Source organism: Brassica napus, chromosome C8 (assembly GCF_020379485.1).
Source record: "Brassica napus cultivar Da-Ae chromosome C8, Da-Ae, whole genome shotgun sequence".
NCBI classification, from domain to species: Eukaryota; Viridiplantae; Streptophyta; class Magnoliopsida; order Brassicales; family Brassicaceae; genus Brassica; species Brassica napus.
In genome coordinates this window covers 43,825,682-43,850,967 of record NC_063451.1, presented here as the reverse complement: position 1 = coordinate 43,850,967, position 25,286 = coordinate 43,825,682, and the positions used below count along the sequence as shown (strand labels likewise).

Genomic DNA, 25,286 nt, shown 5'->3' with positions numbered 1-25,286 from the left:
TGAGATCTCTGATTTCTGAAATGTCAATTGTGAAAGAATTGTCTTTGTTTTTACGTGACCAAAGGTATAACGATGGATGCTTCTATTGCATAATGGCTCTGAGTGCATCATCTTTCACGTATTCGTACTTGAACTCAAAGCCAAGCTCTTTGGCTCTTACAGGTAAGACCTTCTGCACTTCAGGAACCACAGTGGCACCTTCTCCAAGCAAAGCTTTGAGTGCAAAATCAGGAACTGGTAGCCATGCAACGACCAACAAAACCGAGAACACACTGCTTTAGCCTTTGACCTTGTCTTGTCTAGCAATATTAGCACATGTTATGTGTATGTTGTTACCTTGATAGGATGGTTTAGTGAGGGCCTCGTAGATTGAGATTCACCAAGTCATCCACGTGAATCTGTCGTGTGTTCTGATTCGATCGTTTACAGTGAGTAGTGGAGGGAGGAGGGGACATACTGAAAACAAGAGGGGGAGAGAACTTAACGGGCCCTTAACGGGCTTTCACGATCGAAGCCCATTCATCCTAATTTCTGGCCCAAAGGTGAACCCTGTGGGTTTTAGAAATGTTTCCGTCTAAGAGTGTGAGACGGAGAGGAAGAGGGAGAGAGAGAGATGGCGGCGGCGATGCAGTGGTGCGGCGCGATGACACGGCGGATTATGATGGCGCACGGTACGCCTGCAGCAGTGAAGAGGTGTTCTTCGTTATCCCCGGCGGTGGCGGCGGCGATGGAAGTGTGCGGGAGAGGGGATAGTAAGACGAAGAAAGGGAAAAGGTTCAAAGGATCGTACGGGAACTCGAGAGGGAAGAAGCAGAAGATGATTGAGAGGATCAAAGACAAGCTCGAGGTTCCCAGGTCCACTCCTTGGCCTCTCCCTTTCAAGCTCATCTGAAGAATTTCACTATCGTTACGGTTTTTTCTCCTTTGGTGACTTTCCAGTTCTTTAATTTGTCTGTCTACTTCTTCTTCATGAATCATTGAGTATAAACTCGTCTGTGTTGATTGAATAAAATGTTACTGGATTGATGCCAATTTGTGCAGAAGAATGTTGATTTTCATGGAGGAATTATTTTTGGTTTTTTAATTGACCATTACCATCGTAGATTGTTGTCTAGTTAGGTTGGTGTAGGAAGATTGTAGACCCGAGCCAGATTGGTGTGATAGAATGTGTGTCACACAACAGACGAATGTTGAATCATGTTCGGATGGTTGAATGTAGGATAGTTTAGTTAATACCAAAACTCTAGAGCCTGGGAAGATGTTCATTGCATATTTTAATGGACGATTGTGTTAAACTCGTTTGGTTTCGTTTAATGTTTTATTTTAAATATGTATCATCATGGATCAATGGTACAAGCAGGAGAGGTCAGAAAGTTTCATGATTTTAGCTTATTTGTTTTTGTTGTTTGAAGAGGATCTAGTTTCAAGATATCATCTTGAGTTAACCATCATAGATGATTGCACTCACGATATTTAGAGTGATTTGATAATTGATTGTTACGTTATTTGCTTAACGTCTCTCTTTTCTTGAGTTTATTTTGAGTATTTGGATTCCATCTTCTGTACTTGAACCTGCGTTAGGATGGAGCTGGGTGTTTTCACTTTCAAAAGAGTGTTTCTTTTTTTTTCATAGCGACTGCGTTCTTTACTTAAAAGCAGAAGTAAACTCGTTTGTTACTCGATGAACATTTTAGGAGTCATTGGGCTTGAAACGTTTTCTTTTAAAAATGCCATAACTAATTCCAATCCTTACTCATGTGAAGAGATTATTCGTTGCAGTAAACTAGGAGAAAAGTCTGATATTATATATAACGCACATAACCAATGATGATTAGAACTAGGATCACAATCAGATAAATCTCTCGTCTGTTTCCAAATCAAAAGCCCTCCCATTATAGCAAAACAAACTGAGAGATCAACGTTAAGCTGTTCAAACATCTAATTCATCAAACACAGAAACAAAAACTCACCTAAAAGATATACAACCTTAAAAAACATTGATGTGAACGCGTTCAGAAAAACGTGGTCATGCTTTTTCTCCAGGTAAGAGATCTCCGAGTTGTCGGAAATGGAGGCGTGAAGCTCAGACCAAACATCTCCTTCATTGCTCTTCCTTGCTCCACGAACCTTACGAGCTTCGCTACAACGGCTGCGCTATCCACCGCGTGGGTTATGTCCTTGGGTATACTCCAGAGCTGGTTTGCCAGCTGCAACCGCCGGCGTTTCGAGTTAACATCGATCCCAAACTTCTCATAAAGCCTCTTCCTTTCATCTACAGAAAACCTCTTCCCAACCAGCTTGCTTAGCATCCGTCTCTCCCTCTGAAGTGCTTTCAAACTACAACGATACCAAAAAAACGCGTAGGTAAAATAAAACACTAGCTGTTTTTCTGCGGATGCAAACGCAAAATGCTAAAGGAACTAACTAACCTTGAAGCTACTGTGAGCGTTTGTCCTCTTTCAAAGGCTTTGTTTCCTTGAGAAAAGCTTTCTTTCATAAAGGAGAGTCTTCTTAGCTCTACTCCGATGTATATCGAATCTGCTTGATCTCCCGTGAAGAGCAAGAAGAAGTATGTTCTGTGCACTAACGAGACATGACATGTCTGCCAAAGTTCCAGAATCTGTTCCCTTTGTCTGTTGAATTCCTCTGCCCAGTTCGTCATCGTCCCGGACACCTCTTTCTCCATAGCCTCCAGACTAATGTCATTCCCCAATTTTCCCGAATTATCAGGATCCGAAACCTGAAACAACAAAGCTTGACTGTAAGAAACTTTGACCATCTAAGGATCCAAAACCTGAACACAAAGTTTGGCGTCAGAAGTTCAATCATTCGTAGCAAAAGAAAGAGGTGGTTCTTACCATCTCTTTGAGCCCTTCAACAAATGACCGGATGCTGGTGATACCTCCATCTTCTCCCACCATCGGTGTTCCGACGCTGTGAGCCTCAGTGGAATCGCTTCCGCGAGAAGACATTGAATCATTCCTCAACAATTTATTACCAGAGCCAGACTCTAACTCAGGAAACGCAATACCATGAACCTCCGGTCTTCCAGGGTAGTCTATCTCCAGGGCGTCAGGGGGAGTGCTTGTCCCCGGCGCAGTATCTCCGCGGCTCCAACTCTTCCTCACCCTAACGCTTCTAACACTTGACGGATTCCTATTTTGAGCGACACCTGTTCCACCGTTTGCCGTTGCACTCTGGCCCAAATGTGTTTCTGCATCTGCCCTTCCTTCATCGTTGCAAACAATCTCACTAGCTGATTCTTCCACCTCAATGCATTGTACTTCTTTGCAATATTCTTCAGATTGATCTCCTGAACGACCAAGAGACAATACTTCCTCTAGATCCTCGTCAGGGTGAGACCTAATAGGAGCTCTTGCAGTCGACAGAGGCGTGGACGTGCCATCTGATATGAAACTAGTCCTGTCTGGATCAACCACACCTGATGTTTCTGACACTGAACCATCGCCCCACTTGTTGTTACGGTTACGGAAATGTGGAGTTCCAGCCTTCGAAAAAGGGAAGAAAATAAGCAATCGGTTGAGGCAGAAATGCAATCACATCTGCAGGTTATTAGATTATTTGATTATATGTCGATTAAACTGATACCTTCGAAGAATCATCCTGTTCAACCATCCTCATGTAGTCTTCAAGCCGAGACTGAGCAAGATCCCGCTGTTTAGTCATTTCTACGAGTTGCTTCTCCATCTGCACAACATCATAACCTTAATCAGAGATCCAACTACCTATTAATCAACCAAGCATGCCAACGGATCTGTGGAATTACTTTTGGGTTTTCATTGAAGCACATACCTTTTGTATCTGAAGGTCTTTCTTTCTCAGCACAACCCCACAATCGCAACTTGAGGAGGCAGGGGCTGGGTTTCTCAGCTCGCTTTCGAGCCTGGCTAGCTCACGCTGTAGTTGCTTCACCAAAGCTTTGTCTGACATAACAACATTGATCTGCGCCTTCGTGGTGACTTCCTTAGCACAGCAGGCAAACAAAAGCGTGTTTCTAGTCTGCTCCACATGGCTCCTTGCTGGGCTCAGCGTGCAGACTATGGCGGTTCTGGCATTTCCCCCCAAACACGGCTGAAGAATGCGTGTGAGCTTGGAGTCTCTATAGTTGATGTGTCCTTGTCTTCCCATGCTGCATCATGTTGATAGTCTTTACGTTAATGCACATTATCTCTCAGAAAACAAATAGAGAAGCTTGTAAGACCAGTCTTTTGTTTCATCAATATTGAACTCTGGCAAATGTTAAAAAAACTTTGGTATTGTTAACCAAAGTACAGTTCCACACCTGAGTTTGCGTATCACAGTTCCTAGAGTCAGCAAACTTCGATTGATGTGACAACCCTCCTTGAGTCTTGCACCAGCTGATAAGGCCTGCGACGCACGCTCGCTCCCGGCCAAATCAATGAAATTCTGTACATAAAGAACAATGACCACAAACACGATGACTGGGAAAAATTTAGAGCATTATGACCCAAAACAGATAAAGCAGATAAGTACATACCACACTCGCTATGAGAGTGGCTGAGTTTTCTTTGCCTAGGAACTCACGAGCAGAGCTTTCAACTGTCTACAAAAAATTAACAACTAAGATAAGGCACCAAGCTATAAAAGAGATAAATCTTTGTTCCTTAGATCATCCACTGATAGATTAGAGCTTTACTAGTTTAATAATTTGATGAGATCTAGAACTTTTCTGATTCAATGAGGTTTCGCCAATCTTCCGCTGCGCTGCAAAAAGTTCAACGAGGAAACGTGACAAGAGATCCTTCTCAGACAGCATTTTATACATGAAAACTTGTCTCAAAGCATAAGCAAACTACAAAACTACCAAATGGCTCGTAGTAATGGAAAATGGGTGGACTTTCTGAGGTCAATACCTTCACAAACAGAGATCAGATCCTTCAAATGGTTCCAGTCTCTCAGGACTTCCTCTGTTGTTTTTTCAACGACGGCTCCTTTCTGAATGGAATAGACGACAAGAGTGAAGAGTCACGCAAGGTTATTAACTAAAAGACTTCTCAGTAAGGACAAATAATCTTTCACCTCAGGATCATCTCGTAGCCTCAGTGGTGTACTATCCGGGCTGAGAAGATCTCGGATGGCCTCATTGTATATCTCTATAGCCGAAAACTTCACAACAAACGCCCTATCTTCATGCTGCAGCGTCCAGTGCAATTAGTGAAAACGGCGAATACATATCTTAGTATGGAGAAAAATATCAGACTTGAATTTTTGGCAGTACCTTAAATATATAGTCAAATATGTCAGCCACGGCAAACTCGGTAATACCAGTCATTGTGTATGTCTTTCCACTGCTCGTCTGACCATATGCGAAAATACTAGCTGGGAACCAATAATTATTTGAAAACTTAGCTTTTGATGCCATCGATATCTATATATCATCACAACAATCAAAGAAGCTTACAGTTGATTCCTTTGACAACCGAGAGAGCAACTTCCTTGGGACCATCCTCGTAAACTTGTCTGGTTGGGCATTCACCTCGGTACACTCTATCTGTCATCAATATGTCAAAAGAGAAATGAGCATCCACAGATGAACTCACATATATGATGTTTAAGCTTAAAATTCAAGGAGACAAGGCCAGGTAGAAATAAGTTTTTGGAGAGGTTAAGACAGTGAAAAATATGTACTGTGAACAAAATATACCGCCCAAGATGGTTTTGGATGAAAGGTAAGATTGTTATAAGACGCAGTACAGATACTGTTCGGTGTTTCAAAGAAACAAATTTAAAAAATGAAGTTTATCTTAGTATATAGTCGTAATATAAACTATAAACAACAGAAGCAATCCTTACCGAATGTGTATGCAGAAGGAAAAGTTGAGCCTTCGCGCAACGTGTTTCTATACAAAACGGTGGTGTCATTGATGCATTCCCAATCTGCAGCTTCATTAGCCAAGATCTCTTTCTCGTTCAGAGGTCTCAGTCTAACCAGAACCATTATCTTCTCTTCACGGGCTACAGGCACCTGTGTCTTGTCCATTTTCTTCAGCTCTTCTCCAGCAATCGCTCCCATTGGTAATTTGTCAGATCACAGTGATGAACAGTTAGCTCTTTAAGCAGAGGAATCTCGAGCCAATTTTCCTGAAATAGTTCAAACGTTAAGATTGATGTATTCGTGCATTACGTTGATATTTTGACGATTGATGAAAGCTTTGAAGAGTAGAAAAGGAATGAGAAGAGAACGAAAGAGTCCTTATTTTCCAACTAACACAACCATAAAGTAATGATAAAAGGTCAGACATCTCATCTTACCAAACTAAAAACAAGAAGCATGCATAGAAAATTCCTTTAGTGTTTTCCAAAAGAAGAGAGAATTTTGGACAGCTCAACAAAGCAAACTCATAATGTCAGAAAATGTGGATTCCACTGCAATTAAATGACCAGAGTTTCAAAATTTATTCAAAACACTACTTAAAAAAAAAACAGAAAGAAAAAAGATACCGAAAGAGAGATTACTTATAAACAGGGATAAGGTTGTTATTAAAAATATGATAACAGAGTTTACTTAGAAGGTGATCAACCTTTAACTGAAGAAGCAGAAACGAAAAACAAAAAGATAACCGACTTTATTGAGTAGTGGTCACCCACAATGCTTGAAAACGAAGTAATGCATCATCATCATCAATCCAAAGTTTCTTTAATCGAAAAACAAGTAATAAAATGGCCCCACAACCCACCCTTCTTTGTTTAAATGCTAGTATCAGATTCATAAGTACTTTAATTGTAATCTTACACACGCAAAAGCAGACACAAGAAAAAAAAAAAAGAGAGAGAGAGAAACTATATCCTTAATTGTTGTAATCACAAGTCTATCTCACCAGTGCACTTGAGTTTTCTCTTAAACAATAAATGTAACTAGGGAAAACAAATGTAATGAGTTAGCTAGCATTAAAAAATGAATGATAATGTAATATAATATAAGATTTGACTTTGAATGCAAAAATTAAAAAAATCTAAAAAAAGCATCTCTCCATCTAAAAACTAAACCCTAAATCTCTTCTCTGATTCATATGAAGATGTTGATAATATACATTTACATAGAGAGGGTAGCTTGTTTTACCTAATGAGTGGTTTTGTCTTCTTCCCCAAAGTGATTCCAGAAGCTTTGATCTGAAAGACTGAAACATCCACCACAGAAATTAGCATTAGCGCGAAACACAGCCTATGAATATATAAATCAAATCCAGATAAAATGATCCACGAATAATACCAAAAATAGCAAAATCGATCTATAAAATTAGGCGAAAAGTGATTAGCACGGTGAAGGTGGAATATGAGGAACCTAGAACAACCCCGATGAATCAGTGAGTGTAAATCGAGAACGCGATGGATCTCTAAGAGTAGCGCGAAATAACCGGAGAAAAGAGAGAATCACAGCACAGTACCTCCTCCTTCTTCTTCCTCTTCGTCGGCTTCGTCGTCTTCTTCTTCTTCCTCTGCTGCTCTCTAAAAAATCGCCATGGGAGGGACCAATGGGGGCACTGATTTGGTCCCGCAAATCTCGTAGGGAAGCGCCTCTCTCTCTTTCTCTCTCTTTCACACTCCTTTTTTCTATTCGCCGAGCCGAGAGTGCGGTGGAAGAACGATATCATTGAAATTCCAAATTTACCCCTGGAACGTTGTCGGGAATCTGAGAAAGCTGCCACGTGCATTAAAAGCAGTGGCCGTTCGCTTTTCTTTTTCTTCCTTAAATTTTAGTGATGTTTTCGATCTTCTCATTTACTACTCGTTTGCCACGTGGCACGAGGACCGCTGCTGCTTTATAGCCGTTGAAGTTTCCGGTGCCCGAGGGTTTGTTCTATATAGAGTGAGAGACTCTCTCCACGGTTCAGAGTTTTTCCCTTCTCTCGTACGTATCTATTCTATTAAAACACAAGTGTGACCTATTAATATTAGTTTAGTCCAACAAATATTTTTCATGATACCTACTTTTTGATATGATAACTGTATATAAAAAAAATACAAACTTTATAAAATAATCACCGCATCAGTTAACCTAATAACCACCACATCAGTTCTCACCTAACTGCATCAATATATTTGGACATCAATAATATACCCGAACTCCTAGGCGGATCACTCTCTAGTAATAAATAAATCAACCAAACTGGCATCTCATTTTACCGAACAAACGTGAAGTAAGTAACATTGCGTAAATTACGGATCGCTTTCCTACTTTGTCGGTCCATTTATCACATAAAAGTTTTTGCGGTTAGTTAAATAAACAAGAAAAAAAGAAGATATAGTCAAAAGGAGTAATAAACCATAAGTTCATAAGCTTTTTTTATCTCTTAGATCATAAATTAACTGTAATAAATTGACCCTTCATACCAATGTATCAAATAAATTGATATTGCCCACAACAGCATACACATTTTACTATCTTGTCCCAATTCATCAGTCGGTAACGTTTATCATTACATCAAAATTATGCATGCAACAAGCACGTGGGCTTACACATAAAAGCCCACTATTGTTGTTGAGTTTATACATACATGCCCGTTATTATTGATGTGTTAAAGACCCAAACGTTAAAAAAAAATATATAAACTTTGCTCAACCTCTTATATTCTAAAACATAAACTTTGCCCAGCCGGTGAAAACTCATTTAATTCAGTGATTTAACTAAAAGGTCATTAATATTTTTATTTTTTTTGTAACCAGGTAAATTTCATTAGATTGTAAAAGGATGATACAAGAAATTAATTAGCCAAACAGGAGGCAAATGATAAAATAGAGCAGAAACACTTTGATGAATAGTATTTTTAACAATAACATCAGCCGTCTGATTATTTTTCCTATTCACAAAGTCCAGTGAGCATTCTGGAAGAAGTTGTAATCAATGTATATCGCATAGCAAATTCCCCAATTCCATATGGTCTTTAACTAATAGTTGTATACAACTTTTGGTTATCTCCTTCAAACCATACTCTTCGCAAACCACGAACCAAAACTTGTTGAAGAACTATAAAAAAACTTAAAGCTTCTCCTTCTAAAGATGTCTCCATCTTTTGTACTTGAACATTTCCCGCACCCAATAATCTTCATAAATCATCCCTTAAAATCCAACCAATTCCATCCATTGTATCTCTAGAGGCAGAACTATAATCAAAATTACACTTAAGTCAACCTATTGGTGGAAGTTCCCATTTTAAAGATTTCACAACTTGTTGTCGTGGTCCAGAGTTAGGGAGAACAACATTCCTATACCATTCAGTATTTGCATCGATAGCCCGCCGAAGATCTTCTATAGGATGAAGGTTCCTCTCGTGGAAGGTCATTAATAATTATATGTGTTTCAGATCCTGGATCATCAAATAGTTATTGATCCTAAAAATGTGATATGTTGTAAATTATTAAAAATAATAGATTATCATAAAGTGATTTAGTGCATGCATATAGAACGGTTGGATGTAAATCGACATTATAAATTTATAGTTTATCATAAAATAACAAATAAGTTCAAAATAAAATTTGTCTGATCATTTCTTTTATCCAGTTTGACTCCGTCAATAATATTATCACAATCTATTATATGATAAATGAAATATGATGGCCATTCCGAATATAAAAGTATTAAACTCTATAAATATCTACGCCGACGCAAACAGAAAAAATCTTTCTAGTAGATTGGTTTTTAGAATTTAGTCAAAATCGAATATCGGGACATAACAGGAAAACTGGAAAAAAAAACAAAGCCTGCTAACTTAGAAACGACAATTACTTCGTCACCACCAATGATTTCAATGGCTGTCGACAGTTTTGGCCCTACCGTCCTTCCTTCTGTTTTCAATTTCTTGTGTGGTCCTTATTTTTCCTCATACTAATATTTTTCACTGTTATTACCTAAATCTAACCAATCGTACAACACTATATTTCTGTTCAGATAATTAAAAAACAAATTGGAATTGACATAGAGACATTTCCATGGACGAGAAGAGACGAACTCGAACATTCTATAAAACAAAGGAGACAGCACTTGCGAGTCTTTTGTCTACTGAAGTTTCTCATTTACCATTGGGTCCCTAATTCCGACCCTGAGCTTAGATTCGTTTTTCTTTTTGTCCTTACGTCTGACCTTTCAATTATTTATCAAATTATATCATTATATGTTATGCACTTGAATCAAATTTATATCCTGTAAAACATAAGTTATATAACTTCTCCCACTATCCACTACTAATAGGTTTTTTACCTCTGTGTATTTGGTCCGTGGTTTCACTATGTGTAATGATGAGTGCTTTAATTTTGGGAAACTAGAAAAACTTGTTTACTAATTTTCTCATCTTATAATTACTACATGATATTTTTATGTGATCTTAGTGACCGGGTTTTACTATCATTTGAAAGAATTTCAATAAAATTTTAAAAATCAAATTTTACGATCCAATATATTACTAGAGGCGCGCTTCGTTTGTTACCAAAAAGACCCCCAAAATATATAGACATTTTAAAGTCTCAAATTTTCAATAATCTTGTGTAGCATAGTAGTCTTATTAAACACATTATGATTATCTTATCGACTGAAGTTCGAACTCCTACAGTTGCTCTTCTTTCCTTTATCAGAAAAAATATTTTGTTTTTATTGTCAATTTTTTGAAATCAGAAAGAAAAATCCCTTTTGTGATATCAAAATTCCTAAATAGAAAAAGAAAATAAATTTCAACTACTTATACATGATCTATATACAGTATAACCTCTTTAAATTAATATTTTATAAATTAATATACACTAAAAATCTCTATAAAATAATATAATTTTATAGTCCCAAATCGAGTTTTTGGTTCAATTAGTATATCGATAAATTAATATTTCTATAAATTAATAAAAAAATTATACTTTTGGTGTAGTCCCAACATTATTAATTTATAGAGGTTTCAGTGTATATATATTTTTAAGTTGTATATCTTATTTCTTACGCATTATCCTACATGATCTATATGTATTTTGTCTCTTTTTATTTAATCATCACCATCTCTTCTTGCATTCATGTATATGTTTTTTCATGTATAGACCTCTGTCATTAATTTATTTTTCTAGTGTTTTTAGTTTTTTTGTCTTTATTAAGTTAACATCTCATACTAACTTATACTATGGTAGAGTTATTTGTTTATTACAGAGCTAATTATAAATCATAAGACTCACTAGTTCTTTTAAGTGATTATTTTTTCTTGATCTTTACTAATTTAAATCATAATACTGCTAATTTTTCTTTAACTATACATTATATTTTTATTAAAACATAAATTTTGGTTAAAAGATCCCATTTTTATTTTTGCCTCAAGTTCCGGTAGACCTTCGCACGGCACCGTATATCACAAAAACAAAAAATGGAATGGTAAATAAAAGTAAAAAATGTTTGAAGTATTCTTTCTGCTATGGTTTATAATATGTTATGTTCTATGATTTGCTTTTCTAAATAGTTGTTTATTTCAAAATAATTATAATTTAACAATTGTTGGAAAAAATTATAAATAAATAAATAAGTATTTTGATTTCGCTGGTAAAAAAGAAAAAAAAATATCAACCACAGAAAAAATGAAGTAAACGGGAGAGAGGGCGAGTATACATAAAATATCTACTTTCAGCGTGTGGAGATCCATCATAATTTATAGACAGCTGCTCTCCGTCTCTTCGATATTTTAAAGAAGGAAAGAGATTGATTCATAACTTAAATCTTCATTCATCCTACAAATCTTGTTTCTTCCCCGGGTCAACAATCAAAATATGGGTTTCGCAAAAAGATGCTAACTTTCAAAGTGTTCTTCACTGTCCAAACATAGCTAGAATCGCGAGCTCGAAAGAAAAAATAAGAAGAAAACATGCGTATTTTGTGCGATGCCTGTGAGAGCGCCGCCGCAATAGTCTTCTGCGCCGCCGACGAAGCTGCCCTCTGTTGCTCCTGCGACGAAAAAGTAATATACCCACTTGTCTGAAAAACTCTTAGTTTACAGTTTATTTTTTCTCGACCAATGCAAAAAAGTTTTGACTTTATTATTATGGGCAAAAAAGTTGTTGTTTAGTTGTCTTTACATTGTTATCGAGTAACTTCATCTTGTTATGTATGTATGTCTTCAGAACTTGCATTTTTTTTGAGTATTTTTTTTTTGAATAAAATGATAAATTTGATTCAAAAGAAATGTTAAATTTTCTTTGAGCATTATCTGTGGTGAAACACACTCTATTACAACAGGAAGAGATTTACGGATCATATAAATTTTGTTACTTGTCTTCAGGTTCATATGTGCAACAAGCTAGCTAGCCGACATGTCCGTGTAGGTTTGGCTGATCCCAGCAATGCGCCAAGCTGTGACATATGCGAAAATGCACCTGGTATGCTTCCACTTTCGTGTTTAGTAAAAGAAAGTTTCTTTTTTTTATGAGGTGTTTTTTTTTTCTTTTTATACAGCCTTCTTTTACTGTGAGATAGACGGTACTTCTCTTTGTCTACAATGCGACATGGTTGTTCATGTTGGCGGCAAGAGAACTCACAGGCGCTTTCTATTGCTAAGACAGAGGATTGAGGTTTGGAATCCGCTTCTTTATAAATGTGATCTTGAGTGTGTGTTTCCTCTACAATGTGTGTGTGTTCTGTAGTTTCCAGGTGATAAGCCTAACCACGCCGATGATCTGGGACTAAGGTGTCAGGAAGCAAACCGTCAAAAGGTCTCCTCATCAGGTCGAGGTCAAGAATCAAATGGGAATGGTGATCATAATATGATTGATCTTAACTCCAACCCTCAAAGAGTACACGAGCCTGGATCAAATCACCAAGTACGTGTCTCTCTAATCTTGGCTCTCAACTATTCTATACGGTGTCTAAGTCTAAACTGTTTTTCTTTCTATTTTCAAGGAGCAGGGTATCGATGTAAATAGCACAAACAACCATGAGCCTGTAGGCGTTGTACCTGTTGGAACGTTTAAAAGAGAGTGATCAGAGATACACTAAGATCAAGTAAGAAGTATGTAGGCATGCAAGAACACTATCAGTATTGTGCATTATGTTTTTTTTTTTTTGTTTTTGAAGAAATTAGCTTAAAAGATAAAGATAAAAGATCTGAAACAAATAAGCTTTTTTATTAAAAAAAAATCTGGATCGCTTCTCTGTTTTTCTTTCTTTTGCGGATTGGTTGATTAGATAACAAAGCTTAGAAGAGATTGTGTATAAACGACTCATCATAGTTAATGTCTCAATGAAACTATGAAAGTCTCTGTTAAGAAAACTGTCACATTCAGAACACCACTTTGATAGAGAAAGTACTGGAATCTTGATAACTATTTCGGTAGGTTGTAGCCATTAAAGCACATGCGTTGGTGGCTCTGAGTTAAGAGATCATCGTGAACCATTTATTCATATCTGATCTCACTCTTTAGGTACAGGGCCGTACAGCCATTAAAAGCACATGCCTTTCGGCTGCAATCTCCCATTAGGTGAAGCCCATTGAAAGCACATGCATTTTCTTGTAATAGCTGCTGTGGTTCATGGGCTCTAGACACAGAGAAAAAAGATAGACAAGCATAACGTCTTTATCATTATACAATAGTTTCATAACTAGCTAGCAAAGCCAGAGATTTTGAGTGCGTCTTACAATTAGAGCAGACGCAACTCAATTATTAGTAGTAACGAGGTGGTACCAAACGATCATACTAACGATAAGGAAACAAAACTTAGTCGCATAAGAAGAGTATTATAATATTACTCAAAACACCACAATCACGCTCAAGTTTTGAGTTTTGATAAACGGAACAGCTTAGTAGGTGTAGCCTTTTACGAACATACCCTCCTTGGCGTCCTCGGACTCACCTTCTCCTGTGTATTTCCCGAGCTGAGCCAGCGAATTGGCTTTGGCACGGGTCAAGAGTGTCTCCTGAGCCGCTTTCACGTTCTCTTCTCTGCCTCCCCATGTCTTCAAGCAAGTGTTCTGCAATGCACGTGCGTAGGAGAAGGACACGTGCCACGGGTTCGGTCCTTGGTTCATTGCGTTCAGGTTCAAAGTCGCCTCCAACTCGGACTGTCCACCGGACAGGAACTGCGATGAAATAACATCGATTAATCACTGGTTCTAAATCTTGTTTAGTTTCTTGAGCTGCAAGAAAAAAGAAAAACATACCATGATTCCGGGAACAGCGGGAGGGATTCTGTTGCGAAGGAGCTTGAGAGTGTAGGAAGCAACTTTCTCGGGAGTAGCTCTGTCTTTGGACTCAGCACCAGGAGTAACCATGCTCGGCTTCAGGAGGATGCCTGTCGTCAAAAGTATTGCATTGTTTACTTGCGCCTTGATCATCAATTTTAAAACAAACTTCGTTTAAAGTGTTACCTTCGAACATGACGTTGTTCTGAGCGAGGTAGAAGAAGACCTCAGCCCAGACCTTCTCTGCAACCTCGTATGTCCTGTCAATGTTGTGTTCTCCGTCCAACAGAATCTCCGGCTCCACAATGGGTACCAGACCGCTGTCCTGCAGAACGCAAAACCATAATAAGTATATACAGCGATGTAGATGAGAAACAGCGGATTTAGAAATGTATTTGTACCTGAGAGATAGCTGCATAGCGGGCAAGTCCCCAAGCTGCTTCTTGAACAGCCAAAGCAGAGGGTCCATTTGGAATGCTCACAACAGTACGCCTAATAATAATAATAATAATAATAATAATAATAATAATAATAATAATAATACATGAGAGTCCCAATCAAACCACTATTTTTTTTACTTCCAATATGGCATAAAATGTAACCAAGTCTCTGTGTAATCAGAGAATACGAACGTACCATTTGGCGAAACGAGCACCTTGTTGGTAGTAAGCAGCGGTACGAGAGGCCAAACCGTCGAGTCCTTGGCACCATGACTCGTCGTTAGACCCAACAAGCGGCACCAAACCCTGTTCATATAACAAAACTCATTAGCCACTTTCATCATCACACTTCCATTCAAACTTCAACATTTTTTCGTTTCAACAAATTAATCTGAACAAACAAACAAACAAGCCAACCAAAACAAATTCATTTCAATACCAAGTTAAAATTTACTGACGAGACCAAACCTAAACCGAACCAACATACCAATTCGAACTTGATCAAAACTAAACCGAAATTTGTTAGTAAAGTGCAGACCGATGATGATAATTATAATGAATAAATCGACCCGAACCGAAGCAAGTTTCATTCATACTCGGTAAGGTTATACCGAACCGAAACTTTTGAATTTTCGAAACGAGACAGAACCGAACCGAAATGCCTAAAGGCTAAACCTAGGTTAGTGATATACAGTAGTAGGTATAGTAGTACCTTGTCGACTTTGATGCCAGGGACTATGTTCTGGTCGACCAGAACATCGACCATTTTCTTGCCGTCAACGGTGGACTGGTAGAGAGTTTCCTCGAAGAGGATAGCTCCGGAGATGTACTGTCCCAATCCCGGAGCTGACACAAGCAGCGTCCGGTAAGCCTGACGGTTAGCCTCCGTGTTCTCTAGCCCGATCGACGCCAAACGCTTCCCGCAAGTCGCGTTTGACTCGTCCATCGCCAATATTCCGCGTCCCGGGGACGCGATTGTTTTCTGCCACCAATCATATTAACAACTGAACGAATGGATAAAATAAATATTTAGAGAATATTATTTCTGATATGATGATTACAGCTGTTTTGACGAGCTCGTCGGCGTAAGAGGCCGCACGGACGGTGAGAGCGGAAGGTGCTGCGTTGCTGCGGATAGCTGCGACTGAGGATGGTTGACGGATGAGGAGACTCTGTCCCTTAACCCAATCAGATTTCACCGGTGAGGCTTTGAGAAGAGACGCAGAGCTTGAAGCCATTGTTGCTATGATCTTCTTCTTCTGGTTAGACTATTTGAGACTGTTAAACACGCTCCCAACAATCATAATGCGTTTTCAGTGGTTATATAGGACACAAAGATGGGGAAATTGAGGTTCTCGTGAACCGGCTGACGAGGATTTGCCAGGTGGACGATAATATATTAAGTCAGTTTCTTAGGTATTGCATTCACGTTAACTTTCAAGTGTATGCATTCACGTTAACTTTCACGGTGGTTTATTACACTTACACCCTTAATGAATTAAAAATATTATTAGTGATTTTCATTTGTATTATTATTAGTGATTTCCATTAATAACAATTATCTATGTTTCTTTTTCCTTAATAAAACTGTGAGTAACTTTTTAATGTAATTTTCCTTTTTATTGAAACACATAAATAATAAAAAGAAAAAATTATAAAATATAAACATATAAATTTATACAAAAACGAATTTTGTTTTTTATTCTTTATGTTTCCTACAACAAAAATAAAAAAAGTCAATAACTTTTAAAAATTTATACTTATAAATATATATATATATATAAATAACTTCACAAAAACTTAAAAATATAATAATTCAGATATATTTTTCTAAAAGATAATAATATTTTTATTATAAATATATTTTGATCTAATAATAATAAATATAACATAAATGATTATTTAATATATTATTTTTTCCAAATTTTTTTATATCTTATGGTTATTTTAAAACCAAATAAATATTTTATAACGTGAGGCTACAACAATATATATAGTATTTCTTATTTATCAATATATTTTTGTTTGAACAATTAGAATTTTCATTACAAAATTCATTGACACTTCAGTTTTTTAATTTTATGGAAAACAACATATAGAAAATTATACACAATCTTAAAAAATATATTTGTCATCCTAAGATAAAAGTAACAAGATGAGTTTATTTTAGTTTAATTGTAAAAAAAAAAATATTCTGACTAGAAAATCGATACAATTCAATTTACTAAATTATGAAAAATCAAATCAAACAATTATTAAGATTTAATGTGTAGTAGTGTTCCGTTGTATGAATTTTCAAAATATTACAAGTTATGTTTATTAATGCAATTCTGATTTAATATTTATGTTTCCTATTTTCTAAAATAATATATACCCATTTATACAAAAAACACCAATATATTTACAAATGTAAGAAAATGAACTTAACTACATGAAATTAAGAAAATAATAGTCCAATTTTAATATAATTAAAAAATCATTTTTTTTAATTTAGAATAATAGATATAATTTAACACAAAAATAAATATTTGAAACTATACAAAATACTATATGTGAAATCATATATCCAATTAAGACGGAAACATAATAATACATAACAAATTGATATTTCAAATAGAGATTAAAAATTAACTTAAAAGTTATAAACAAAGAATATTCTTTTATTAATTGTTTTAATTCAATCATTACGTAAATGTTTGTATCCGTGCGGGAAAATCACCTAGTTGTTAGTTGAATGCTAATTACCCAGACAGAGACTTTTAAAACATACATAAAAACAAGAACTATAATCATACATTAATATGTTTTTTCTATCTTATAAGACGTCTCAGAATTGTTATTATCACATTTTTTTTTTAATGTTTTCCCTAATAAAAGAGGAAGGAATATTTTTAATTTTTTCTCTAAATTTTCAGTGAAAATAATCCATTAATATAGAAAAATTCTTAGCTTAAGTGAGACTGCGGTCCACATGTTTAATGGAAATCTATAAAGTCCACAAAAAGTTTAACTAAAAATAATGTTATTTATATTTTTAGATGAGTTTTTGAGGCAGTGATGAGATCTAAAATGGTTTTTGTAGATTTAACCGTTGTACCTCATTAACCAATTTCCGGTTTGGGCGATTATTAATAATTAAAAATAAAAATAAAAAAATAATGGTTTTTTTATTAGCACTTTTAAAGGCTGAGGTTAAGTTTTGAGATTTTCATCAGATATGGTGAAGTCTACATCAACGATCCATAGGCTGCCGTGTCAACTCCCAAGGAGCTCGTTCACTTCTTAACCCTCGGGCCTAATATCCAGAAGTTTACAAAATTCATTTAAATGAACTTAACTAAAAAGGCCCATAAGTCTATATTTCTCGTCGTCAAAGAAAAATACGAACACGAAATAAACATTTGCTAGCAAATTGCGTGTTACCCAGCTTTGGAATCATTATAGTAGGGGGGGCCCATTCGTTAGCGGATGCATATTAAGATCTCCTTGTCCTCTGTCTCCGACACGACAACAACACTTGGACTGGTTTACCGTCACACATTGCCTTATCAAAAATTTCCCTTTTTATATATATACTTCTAAATCATTTTTGGTCCTCTTTGCCTTTCAGCCGTCAAAATTTGCTTCGTTTTAATATCAAAAATAAAAAATAAAAAATCAAACAATTGGTTTGAATCCAATTTCGATAACCGGTTAATTGTACCAACGTTAGACCGAATGCTTACAAAAAGAGGTGGGAGTTGGTGCGTTGTTGTTGTTGTTTTTAATCAGTTATTAGTCGCCTGAGAAGAAGAAGCCTTTCAAGCCGCCATTGTTTATTTTTAATCTGCACACCTTCCTTCTTCTGAATTTTGAAGAGGAAGTATGCAGATTCAATGCAAAGCCCTAACTTTTACAGTTTCTTCGATTTCTTCTAACCCCAAGCTACCATTCCGATCTTCGATTACCTTACCGCCGTGGAAGCCTACACTCCCGAGTTTCAGGAGCTCGAAGTCTCTGGATTTGAGAAGGTGTATAAGAAGAAACTGCTCAAGTCCGAATCAGGAGCTTGTTGTTGGTGGAGTCAATGGAAATGGGTCGATTCCGGAGGAGGAGGTGATTGAGCTTGGAGTAGAGAATGCAATTTCTGTGGAAGTAGAAGAAGAAGTAGAAGAAGAAGGAGGGAAGGTAGATGATATAGCGAATCAGAGTATTTGGGGACAGATGAAAGAGATAGTCATGTTCACTGGACCTGCTGCTGGGCTCTGGCTATGTGGTCCCTTGATGAGTCTCATTGACACGGCTGTGATTGGTCAAGGAAGCTCCCTTGAACTCGCTGCTTTAGGTATGCTTCTCTGAAAACATACTCTCTCTCTCTTATTTATCTTATGTGTTACCTTAGTGGACCCGTTTGTGTTTATCTCTGCTGGAAAAGCACTAACCTTTCTGTCTTCAACTTAATCAAAAATCGCTTGCTTTTAGCTTTCTCTTGATTTCTATTTTATTAGACATGTCTAAAGGCTTCTGAAGCATTTGATGCGATTGCGTTCTTCCCTTTGCTATGTTCTAACAGTATTTGGATGAAACAGGTCCTGCAACCGTCGTCTGTGATTATTTGTGTTATACTTTCATGTTCCTCTCCGTTGCCACTTCAAATCTTGTTGCCACCTCTCTCGCTCGTCAGGTCAGTTTTTTATTACAATGAAAATCCTAATGAGATAATGTTGATTCATCAACTTCCTAATGGTATACTCGTGCTTATTGCAGGATAAAGATGAAGTACAGCATCAGATATCCATCTTGCTTTTCATAGGCTTGGCTTGTGGACTCATGATGATGGTCTTCACAAGGCTGTTTGGTTCCTGGGCACTAACTGGTACCATAAAGATATACTTTAGCTTATCACATTACTAGTAGTAAACCAACAGTACTGTTGACTGTTTTAGTCTTCTTTCAGCTTTTACAGGGGCAAAGAACGCTGAGATTGTCCCGGCTGCTAATACTTATGTTCAGGTTCATACTCTTATCTTTATGCACCCTTTTTTTTTTGTCATTGTAAATCTTAAAATTGCACTTTTTTTCAATCCTCAGATTCGTGGTTTAGCATGGCCAGCTGTTCTCATTGGATGGGTTGCTCAAAGTGCAAGGTCCCTCTGGATATTAATAGTACTGTATCTCACTGTTGTTATGGTCTAACATTCTTTTTTTTTTTAATTTATGTCTCAGTCTTGGTATGAAAGACTCATGGGGACCTTTAAAGGCATTAGCAGTTGCTAGTGCAATAAACGGCGTTGGTGACATTGTCTTGTGCACCTTTCTTGGATACGGTATAGCAGGTGCAGCATGGGCGACTATGGTCTCACAAGTAAGCTGAAAAGATTCCAATCGAAGTTAGCAAATATGATGGTGTTAATTCGAGATGTATTTAGGTTGTTGCAGCTTATATGATGATGGACGCATTGAACAAGAAAGGATACAGCGCTTTCTCACTCTCTGTTCCTTCTCCAAGTGAACTCTTGATGATCTTTGGTCTCGCTGCCCCAGTGTTTATAACTATGATGTCAAAGGTAGACAGACACTCAGTTGCAACAAGGATCTGTCTCTTATCATATCTGAATACGTCTGTTTTTTTATTTTCTTCCCTTTAGGTTTTGTTCTATACGCTCCTTGTCTACTTTGCTACATCAATGGGTACAAGCGTCATAGCTGCTCATCAGGTGATATATGTCCCTTTTTTTGTTGTATATTTTTCACCACTAACCATGTCTTTTTTATTTGAGTAAGTTAAACTTCTTTTGATCTCTCTCTCTAGGTTATGCTTCAGACATATACCATGTGTACGGTCTGGGGAGAGCCTCTCTCTCAAACTGCACAGTCCTTTATGCCTGAGTTGTTATTTGGAGTCAATCGCAATTTGCCTAAAGTAAGTCCGTTATTGGTGAAAATTGCCTCAGCTGAAACCATTGATACATCTTTTTTTTTTACAGTTGCCTACTGTTTTATGTAGGCTAGAATGCTTCTGAAGTCACTGGTTATCATCGGCGCTACATTAGGAATAGTAGTGGGAACCATTGGCACAGCAATTCCATGGCTGTTTCCTAGCATCTTTACACATGACAAGGCTGTCACGTTCCAGGTATTACTTCTTTTTTTACAATTTGTCTCATATGTGTACATGGCATCTTGAAACACTTTTTTTTTATCGTGACAGATGCACACGGTCATAATACCATATTTTCTTGCTTTGTTCGCCACTCCGAGTACTCACAGTCTTGAAGGCACATTGCTGGTAAGCTTGGACTTTTGTGTCTCAGTCTACTTCAGATATTCCTTCTAAAACTGTTGTTGTAAAATGAAGGCTGGACGAGACCTTAGATATATCAGCTTAACAATGACTGGATGCTTTGCCGTTGCTGGGCTTGTAGTTATGGTAGCTCACTCTCTCACTCTTTGCCTTATTCTCCTGAATTACAATATATATGTAACTCTCTCTCCTCTTTGCATTGACTGTTTACAATTTGACTAAAAGCTTCTGAGCAATGGAGGATTTGGGTTGAGAGGTTGCTGGTATGCTCTCGTGGGATTCCAATGGGTAAAAAATGCTACACCTTTAGTATAAGCCATATAACACACACACGCATCTTTTGCTCTTCTTAAATCTTAAGATGAATTGTTTGCAGGCTCGGTTTTCTCTAGCCCTCATACGTCTTCTATCGCGGGACGGTGTGCTTTACTCGGAAGATACAAGCAGATATGCAGAGAAAGTGAAAGCTGCTTAGCTTAGAAAGTCCACCATGTAACCTCACAAGAAAAAGTATAAAGGGAATAGAAAACAGCTTCACTAATTATGTTGTTGATCAAATGAAACTCTATTTGATATTGTATTCTTGATGAACCAAAAGAAAAAGGAAAAATCTGTCATACAAAGTGGCCATGCATTCAATCTTTTAGGCTCCCCTGTATATAAAAGTATATACTATCCAAATCTGTTCTCAACTAGTTATTAGTTGGCTGGAGCCATGCCTGTTGTTCTTTCTAATACTATGTTTTGATGAAATTAAAACAAAAGGGTGTTTGGTCTAGTGGCATGATTCTCGCTTCGGGTGCGAGAGGTCCCGAGTTCGATTCTCGGAACACCCCTAAACCTTTTTTGTAACGTTTTAAATGGCGCGCATTTTATCACACAAGACCAAAAAAGTTTGTACGATAACAATAAACAGCGGCAGTAAGTTCAGTAACATACAACATATACAGTCGCTACCATTAATATTGCGCGATAGCAGAAACATATCCTCTTGAAAATGTGTTTTTATTCACAAGTAATCTGTTCTCACACAAGTCGTTCAAAAAAAAAAAAAGAAAAAATCTGTTCTCACACAAGAGCAGAAACATATCCTCTAGTCTTGAAGCTCATGAGTTCTGTCTCTCACAAACCCATCTTCTGTTTTGCGCCCTTCAACGCAAGAAGAGAAGCTCCATAGGAAGCTTCCGTGTGGACGGCTTTGCTCACAGGCAAACCAAGCACTCGCTCCCTTATCTTTATCCACTTGTCGTTCTTGGCTCCACCTCCTGCTGTCAACACTTCCTCCGCCTCCGTTGCTCCCATCTCTTTCAACAACTTGTAGCCTTTCCCCTGTAATGCATCATAAACCCAAGCTACTTGAATAACTGAAACTTTTGGTGCTGGAAGACTAAAATGAATGCACTGTAACCATTTTGTTCTGAGTGATAACTCGTGAAGAAAACTAGAATCGTTAGTCAAGTGGGAAACGATTTGTACCTCAATACGTGCGATTGATTCCAAGATACCATGCAAGTATTCAACATCACTACTTGGGCGCGGAAGTAATCTGCAACATTTAACAATGCACCTTAAGTGTGAATCGACGCAGATTAAATATACAGAGCGACCTGTGCGAACATGAGAAAGACTGACAAAACCTGGGAGCCAAGTTAGGGTCAGCTATGGGAAATCTTTCGCCGCTGCTTTTCAAAGGATAGTAATCTAGAGTAGATGCAACCGTAGGATTGATTTCTCTGCTCAGTCTCTCTAACTGTTCGTCACTGAAGAGCTGTCTGAGAATAGCTCCACCAGTGTTGGAGGCTCCTCCTACTAACCATTTGTCATCCAGGCGATGGCTGTAGACTCCATACCTCGCATCATCCACCCTTTTGGTGCTCAGAAGTTTGATGGCTAAGGTCGAGCCCAATGAAGTTACCTTTGGGAAGCAATTATAAAAAAGGCAAACATCAAAATGTGGCACCGAGTTATTCACTTTGAATGGTTAAGTGTGTAGCTTAGCAATAAATAACATTCAGAAAGCATTGCAGAGTTCTTACTGCTTTCCCAGGTTCAGTCGCCCGTGCTGCAAGAAACGCAGCTATGCTATCAGTAGTACCGGTGCAGACAATGCAATCATCAGGAAATCCTGTTCAAGCCGAAAGGAAAACTGAAACTCTATGTTGCGTTTCATTGATTGTTTCTTAGATGCAAAGATCTTTGTTTTTACCGAATTGCCTTCTAATGCTATCTTTCAGATTGCCTATTGACGTTCCAGGGGATTGCACCACAGGTAATAGCTGAGAATAAGGCTGACTTATTAACCATGATGGGTATGATTCACACTCAGGATCATAGCCCACCTGCCCTCAAATCCAAAACAGAAAAAAAAAGAATGACATTCTCTTGTTAGAGTTTTGATATTTAGTGTGAACTAATCGAAATCTTCTGCTGGCTGCAGATAATGATTACCTTCAAGGCATTATTGTAATCTGACACTCCAAGTCTGCCATGAAGTAACCACAACAACCAATCAGCCTGATGCAGCAATATGGCTGATTCTCTGTTGGGAAGCTTAAGATTCCACCAAGAGACGAGCTTGCACAAGGTGGAGGAGCCAGAGCAAACAGTGTGGTTCTCTGGCGCTATTGACTTAACCTCGGGCAGAGCATCGGGGCAGCTCTGGTTGTAGAGAAAAGGCTGACACAGAACTTCTCCACTCTCACTGTTAGACATAAAGGAAATTTAAACAACACCTCAATGACTTCATAATTGCTGTGGTGATAATGATGAACATAACAAAGGATACCATAAACTAGAGAAAAAGGGGGTACATGCCTGTTTAAGATGAGAGTAGTCGCAGAAGTTCCATCAAGGGAAATGGAAGAGACGAGGGAGCGAAGAGTAATTGGAATGTCCTCAAGCAAGGAAAAGAGAGTTGCTTTCCATGAGCTAACCCAATCCATACCTTCTTCCCTCTATCTAGATGACAAACAAACCATCTCAGCCCCATAAATATCTTGTTCTTAAAGTAGCATAGATGGCTAATGATGTGTAGATGGATTCTTAAGTCCTCAAATCAAAGGTTAAATACAGAGCAAAGGAACGATTAACCGGAACATTTTAGAATTTGGTAAGAGCAGTTCTTAAAGATCTCAAAAGAAGCAAATAGTTTGTTTTGTTTTACCATGAAAGGAGGATACTCTCTTTTGCCTTCAGCTCTAATCACTCCTTGTTCATCAATGACTGTAAAACGAGCACCCGAAGTTCCAAAATCCATACCTAGATACAGTTTTTCTAATCCATTGCCACCACTCCTATCGACACTATCACCCATAACTCTCAAACCAGATCGATTCCTGTATAACCTAGTTCTCGTTAGAGTGACACTCCTTGAGCTACAACACTCTGAGATTCAACATTATCATGATTATCATCTCTGACAGATTCCTCCCAAAATCAAATCGAGAAAGTAATCAAGTGGACGCACAATGTACCTCGTTGTTTCGGAGATTGGAAGAGCGCAAACGAAGAGATCTGAAATTGACGAAGCATCAGCATCTCTCTCTCTCTCTCTCTCTCTCTCTGTGGCTCTCGTTTCCTCCTTTGTGTGTGTGTCTGAGGCTGATTGCTTTCTTCTCCATAGATAAGGGGGAGTTCGTGACCGTTGGATTGCTCTTTGCTTGATTTCAAAGTCTAACCAGGCTTGGGGTATTGGTTTGTTCGGGAATTTCAGGTTTTGGGTAGTTCGGATAAGGGACCAGGGAATCCATTTACTATTTGATCTATTTTTGGTTTGGTTCGGATAGTTTCGGGTTTGGTTCGGTTCGAATAGTAAAACTAGAAACCAAAAACTATCGGGAAAATATTCGGTTCTCATTTGGTTCTGGTTCGGGTTCGGATAATTCAAATAGTTTGAGTAATTCGGATAACATATCGTTTATTGAGGGTAAAATATCAAATAATTAAGATGATTTAAATAAGAATTTCGGATTACTTTGGATATTTCAGATAAAACTATCCGGATACTTTCAGGTAGGTCGGATACTTTATAATAATTTTTAGTTATCCTCAAATATTTTCGGATACTTTTAACAGATTTTTAAATTAAAAATATATATTTGATTATATTATATGTATATATAATTAATATTTTTATATATTCGGGTACCCGTTCGGTTTTCGATTTGGTTCTGGTTCGGTTCAGTTATTTCAGATATAAAAATATAGGAACCGTTCGGGTATTTGAGGGTTTTGGTCCGGTTCTGATTTTTTTGTCCATGCCTATTTCAAACCATGATTTTTTTTTTCTCTGGTAAGTAATTTTACTATAATATAGCCTTGATGTGTTTTTTTGGATTAATTTCGAACAAAAAGCGGTTGGGCTGCACGTTCTCTCCGACCCTAGCAGTC

General features: G+C 37.5%; 5 protein-coding genes, 1 non-coding gene and 1 pseudogene across 11 annotated transcripts; 4 read left to right on the top strand and 3 right to left on the bottom strand.

Moving 5' to 3' along the window:
* Positions 1 to 565: 565 nt before the first annotated feature.
* On the top strand, positions 566 to 1,084 carry LOC106365235 (30S ribosomal protein S31, mitochondrial-like). The gene has a single exon (XM_013804683.3). It carries the CDS (start codon positions 614 to 616, stop codon positions 890 to 892), a length of 279 nt encoding a protein of 92 aa, XP_013660137.2. The 5' UTR covers positions 566 to 613; the 3' UTR covers positions 893 to 1,084.
* Positions 1,085 to 1,784: 700 nt separating this feature from the next.
* LOC106415707 (kinesin-like protein KIN-7E) lies at positions 1,785 to 7,648 on the bottom strand. Of its 4 annotated transcripts, XM_013856471.3 has the most exons (16): positions 7,428 to 7,617; positions 7,253 to 7,324; positions 7,103 to 7,160; positions 5,836 to 6,123; positions 5,444 to 5,533; positions 5,261 to 5,361; positions 5,062 to 5,175; positions 4,896 to 4,977; positions 4,679 to 4,746; positions 4,520 to 4,585; positions 4,304 to 4,428; positions 3,814 to 4,150; positions 3,610 to 3,708; positions 2,859 to 3,509; positions 2,430 to 2,740; positions 1,785 to 2,337 (listed from the first exon to the last, which is right to left on the bottom strand). In XM_013856471.3, exons 4-16 carry the CDS (start codon positions 6,053 to 6,055, stop codon positions 2,013 to 2,015), a joined length of 2,589 nt encoding a protein of 862 aa, XP_013711925.1. In that variant the 5' UTR covers positions 6,056 to 6,123; positions 7,103 to 7,160; positions 7,253 to 7,324; positions 7,428 to 7,617; the 3' UTR covers positions 1,785 to 2,012. The 4 variants fall into 4 exon arrangements, with proteins under 4 accessions (XP_013711925.1, XP_013711924.1, XP_048621048.1 ...); XM_013856470.3 differs by lacking the exon at positions 7,253 to 7,324 and having other exon boundaries at positions 7,428 to 7,648; XM_048765091.1 differs by lacking the exon at positions 7,253 to 7,324 and having other exon boundaries at positions 7,103 to 7,152; positions 7,428 to 7,611.
* A 3,998-nt stretch (positions 7,649 to 11,646) lies between these two features.
* On the top strand, positions 11,647 to 13,151 carry LOC106365991 (B-box zinc finger protein 18). Of its 2 annotated transcripts, none has more exons than XM_048765090.1 (5): positions 11,647 to 11,957; positions 12,279 to 12,375; positions 12,452 to 12,567; positions 12,640 to 12,816; positions 12,902 to 13,151. In XM_048765090.1, exons 1-5 carry the CDS (start codon positions 11,865 to 11,867, stop codon positions 12,974 to 12,976), a joined length of 558 nt encoding a protein of 185 aa, XP_048621047.1. In that variant the 5' UTR covers positions 11,647 to 11,864; the 3' UTR covers positions 12,977 to 13,151. The 2 variants fall into 2 exon arrangements, with proteins under 2 accessions (XP_048621047.1, XP_013660973.2); XM_013805519.3 differs by having other exon boundaries at positions 11,649 to 11,957; positions 12,896 to 13,151.
* Positions 13,152 to 13,549: 398 nt separating this feature from the next.
* LOC106415318 (fructose-bisphosphate aldolase 1, chloroplastic) lies at positions 13,550 to 16,196 on the bottom strand. The gene is made up of 7 exons (XM_013855982.3): positions 15,676 to 16,196; positions 15,327 to 15,596; positions 14,811 to 14,920; positions 14,576 to 14,666; positions 14,361 to 14,499; positions 14,154 to 14,284; positions 13,550 to 14,072 (listed from the first exon to the last, which is right to left on the bottom strand). The coding sequence occupies exons 1-7, from the start codon at positions 15,850 to 15,852 to the stop codon at positions 13,794 to 13,796; spliced, it is 1,197 nt and encodes a 398-aa protein (XP_013711436.1). The 5' UTR covers positions 15,853 to 16,196; the 3' UTR covers positions 13,550 to 13,793.
* A 2,182-nt stretch (positions 16,197 to 18,378) lies between these two features.
* On the top strand, positions 18,379 to 21,477 carry LOC106368819 (annotated as a pseudogene).
* A 184-nt stretch (positions 21,478 to 21,661) lies between these two features.
* On the top strand, positions 21,662 to 21,733 carry TRNAP-CGG. The gene has a single exon. It is a non-coding gene; the product is annotated as a tRNA-Pro (tRNA).
* Positions 21,734 to 21,870: 137 nt separating this feature from the next.
* On the bottom strand, positions 21,871 to 24,582 carry LOC106415809 (D-ribulose kinase). 2 transcript variants are annotated; one of them, XM_013856606.3, is made up of 9 exons: positions 24,371 to 24,582; positions 24,061 to 24,281; positions 23,712 to 23,851; positions 23,346 to 23,598; positions 23,104 to 23,236; positions 22,934 to 23,022; positions 22,535 to 22,812; positions 22,374 to 22,443; positions 21,871 to 22,226 (listed from the first exon to the last, which is right to left on the bottom strand). In XM_013856606.3, exons 1-9 carry the CDS (start codon positions 24,432 to 24,434, stop codon positions 22,020 to 22,022), a joined length of 1,455 nt encoding a protein of 484 aa, XP_013712060.1. In that variant the 5' UTR covers positions 24,435 to 24,582; the 3' UTR covers positions 21,871 to 22,019. The 2 variants fall into 2 exon arrangements, with proteins under 2 accessions (XP_013712060.1, XP_013712061.1); XM_013856607.3 differs by lacking the exon at positions 24,371 to 24,582 and having other exon boundaries at positions 23,712 to 23,855.
* Positions 24,583 to 25,286: the final 704 nt, after the last annotated feature.

Bases quoted from the DNA above. Each gene is read 5' to 3' on its own strand.
- LOC106365235 (XM_013804683.3), top strand. From the start codon at position 614: ATGGCGGCGGCGATGCAGTGGTGCGGCGCGATGACACGGCGGATTATG.
- LOC106415707 (XM_013856470.3), bottom strand. From the start codon at position 6,055: ATGGGAGCGATTGCTGGAGAAGAGCTGAAGAAAATGGACAAGACACAG. The intron at 4,978-5,061 runs GTGAAAGATTAT...TATTCCATTCAG, and splicing joins GGCTACGAGATGATCCTGAG to AAAGGAGCCGTCGTTGAAAA. The intron at 4,429-4,519 runs GTATGTACTTAT...CTTTATGTACAG, and splicing joins CCACTCTCATAGCGAGTGTG to AATTTCATTGATTTGGCCGG.
- LOC106365991 (XM_013805519.3), top strand. From the start codon at position 11,865: ATGCGTATTTTGTGCGATGCCTGTGAGAGCGCCGCCGCAATAGTCTTC. The intron at 11,958-12,278 runs GTAATATACCCA...ACTTGTCTTCAG, and splicing joins GTTGCTCCTGCGACGAAAAA to GTTCATATGTGCAACAAGCT. The intron at 12,376-12,451 runs GTATGCTTCCAC...CTTTTTATACAG, and splicing joins CATATGCGAAAATGCACCTG to CCTTCTTTTACTGTGAGATA.
- LOC106415318 (XM_013855982.3), bottom strand. From the start codon at position 15,852: ATGGCTTCAAGCTCTGCGTCTCTTCTCAAAGCCTCACCGGTGAAATCT. The intron at 15,597-15,675 runs GTAATCATCATA...GATTGGTGGCAG, and splicing joins ACGAGCTCGTCAAAACAGCT to AAAACAATCGCGTCCCCGGG. The intron at 14,500-14,575 runs GTACAAATACAT...TGCGTTCTGCAG, and splicing joins GCTATGCAGCTATCTCTCAG to GACAGCGGTCTGGTACCCAT.
- LOC106415809 (XM_013856606.3), bottom strand. From the start codon at position 24,434: ATGCTGATGCTTCGTCAATTTCAGATCTCTTCGTTTGCGCTCTTCCAA. The intron at 23,237-23,345 runs GTAATCATTATC...ATTTGAGGGCAG, and splicing joins ATTACAATAATGCCTTGAAG to GTGGGCTATGATCCTGAGTG. The intron at 22,444-22,534 runs GTTTTGTCAGTC...TAAATGTTGCAG, and splicing joins GACCCTAACTTGGCTCCCAG to ATTACTTCCGCGCCCAAGTA.